Consider the following 1,697-nt stretch of genomic DNA (forward strand, 5'->3'; position numbering starts at 1 on the left):
GGTCGAACAGAACAGAATTTTCTCCCCACATCACTTTGCAAAATAAAAGTGAATGAATAATTGATAGGGCTTTTACAAACATCTAGCTTTTTGAATCCTTCTAGAAAAATTCAGTTCGATTACTTGCAGCCAGCAGTTCTGTGATAAACCGTTGCAGAAATGGTTACCAATTAAGTAAAATTTATAATCCCCAACAGGCTCACATTCCTCAGAAATACAACATGAACATTAACTTTTTTTTTTCTTCAAACGACACACACCAGAATCCACAAAGCTGCTTCTCTCTCTATGCAGGAAAACTGGGTGCCCTTCACTCTGAAGGGGTGCACTCCCCTTCTTTGGGGGGTGGCGGTCACAAGATGTGCACAACTGACAATCTCCCACTTTTTGTCAACACCTCGTTCTATCCCGCCCTTTGCAGCAGCCTCAGGCTGAGCAGCCTGGGGCGGACACTGGGTGAACTGCCCAACACACTGCAGTGGGTGGGCCAGGAGTTGGAGTACTGGTGGGAAAGGCTGACACATCACTTGGGGTAGAAGCTCTAACTGAACTTACTTACCGGCAACAGGCGGGCACGACATCTGGTCAATGTTAGGGTCAGAAATTCTAGAGTCCTTTGACAACCCCACTGCCAGCCGGCCCCTCTTCTGCCTGTCTCCACCTGCCCTTCCAGCCTGATTGTGGCTTTTGAAACGTCAGGGGCCTGCCAGAGGCCCTCCAGGGGCGTGAGCAACCCAAACACCTCCCTGCTCAGTCAGCCCGCCTACAGCTGGCCACAGGACTGGTCCAGGAGGGGTGACTGATGCTCAGTTAGAGTGCCCTGAGAACAGGAGACTTCCTGTTTGGGAGGAAAACTCCATGGTGGTAATTAGTGGCTCAGACTCCAGTGCCTTTGCTACAGGAACAGAGGCAGGATGGCCAGCCAAACCCAGGATGCATGAAATGAATAAATGTCATCCAATACAATGGGGAGAGGTGGGGGGCGGTAAGGGGAAGGCCTTGAGAGTCTGTACAAAGCTAAGCATAATGGCAGCAGAAAGTGGCAATTGATCTATTTCTTGAGGTAATTCATCCTAATCAAGATGATTGTAACTGGCTCAGTGATAATTCAGCATTTTGTGCTGATAGAGGCTTCTCTGACATCTTGCCAAACAGTTCCTATAGCATAAAGATGACAGACAGACAGACAGACCCATAAACAGAAGACAACTTGGATGATGGCTAGAGACACATGAGTATTTGCCTATTGCCCCCAGCTTTCAGCTGATTTTGAAGGGCTACATTGGCAACCGAGAGTTCTAGAAACTTCTATAGTTGTCAAAGGGAATCATGCTATGCTCAGGCTTATGGATAAGCATACCTGATTATCTTCAACCTGTTAGAAAACTAGCAATCCCTGAGTCTGGTGGCTTCAAGTCACCCTGGCCCTCTGATAAGCATAGCATACAATTGTCCCAGGCTGTGGGCTCTCTAAGGAACAACATCTGGAACAGGGTCTGTACCATTCTGACTTGTGGCTCCCTATGTCTGTTTCTAGATAGAGCAAAACCTTCTGCGGGCAGGGCTAGTTGTGGAATCTGAAGTCTAGCATAGGCCAATATGGAGACTGACTTTCTACTAAACTCCTTCCATGCCCTAACCTATGACCCTTTGCACTTCATCTATTACCTCTATCTGAGATTTAACTTGCCCTTGCC

General features: G+C 47.7%; 1 protein-coding gene across 1 annotated transcript in view; it reads right to left on the bottom strand.

Annotated features, from left to right (window-relative positions):
• The window catches only part of Steap3 (STEAP3 metalloreductase), a 38,875-nt gene extending 38,175 nt beyond the window's left edge, over positions 1-700 (bottom strand). The window contains 1 exon segment of the mRNA XM_029567501.1: positions 560-700. Within this exon segment, the coding sequence (XP_029423361.1) occupies positions 560-581 (22 nt within the window). The 5' untranslated portion in view covers positions 582-700.
• Between the last annotated feature and the right edge of the window lie 997 nt (positions 701-1,697).

The sequence above is a fragment of the Nannospalax galili genome, unplaced genomic scaffold (assembly GCF_000622305.1).
Source record: "Nannospalax galili isolate Female #2095 unplaced genomic scaffold, S.galili_v1.0 scaffold779, whole genome shotgun sequence".
Taxonomy (NCBI): domain Eukaryota; kingdom Metazoa; phylum Chordata; class Mammalia; order Rodentia; family Spalacidae; genus Nannospalax; species Nannospalax galili.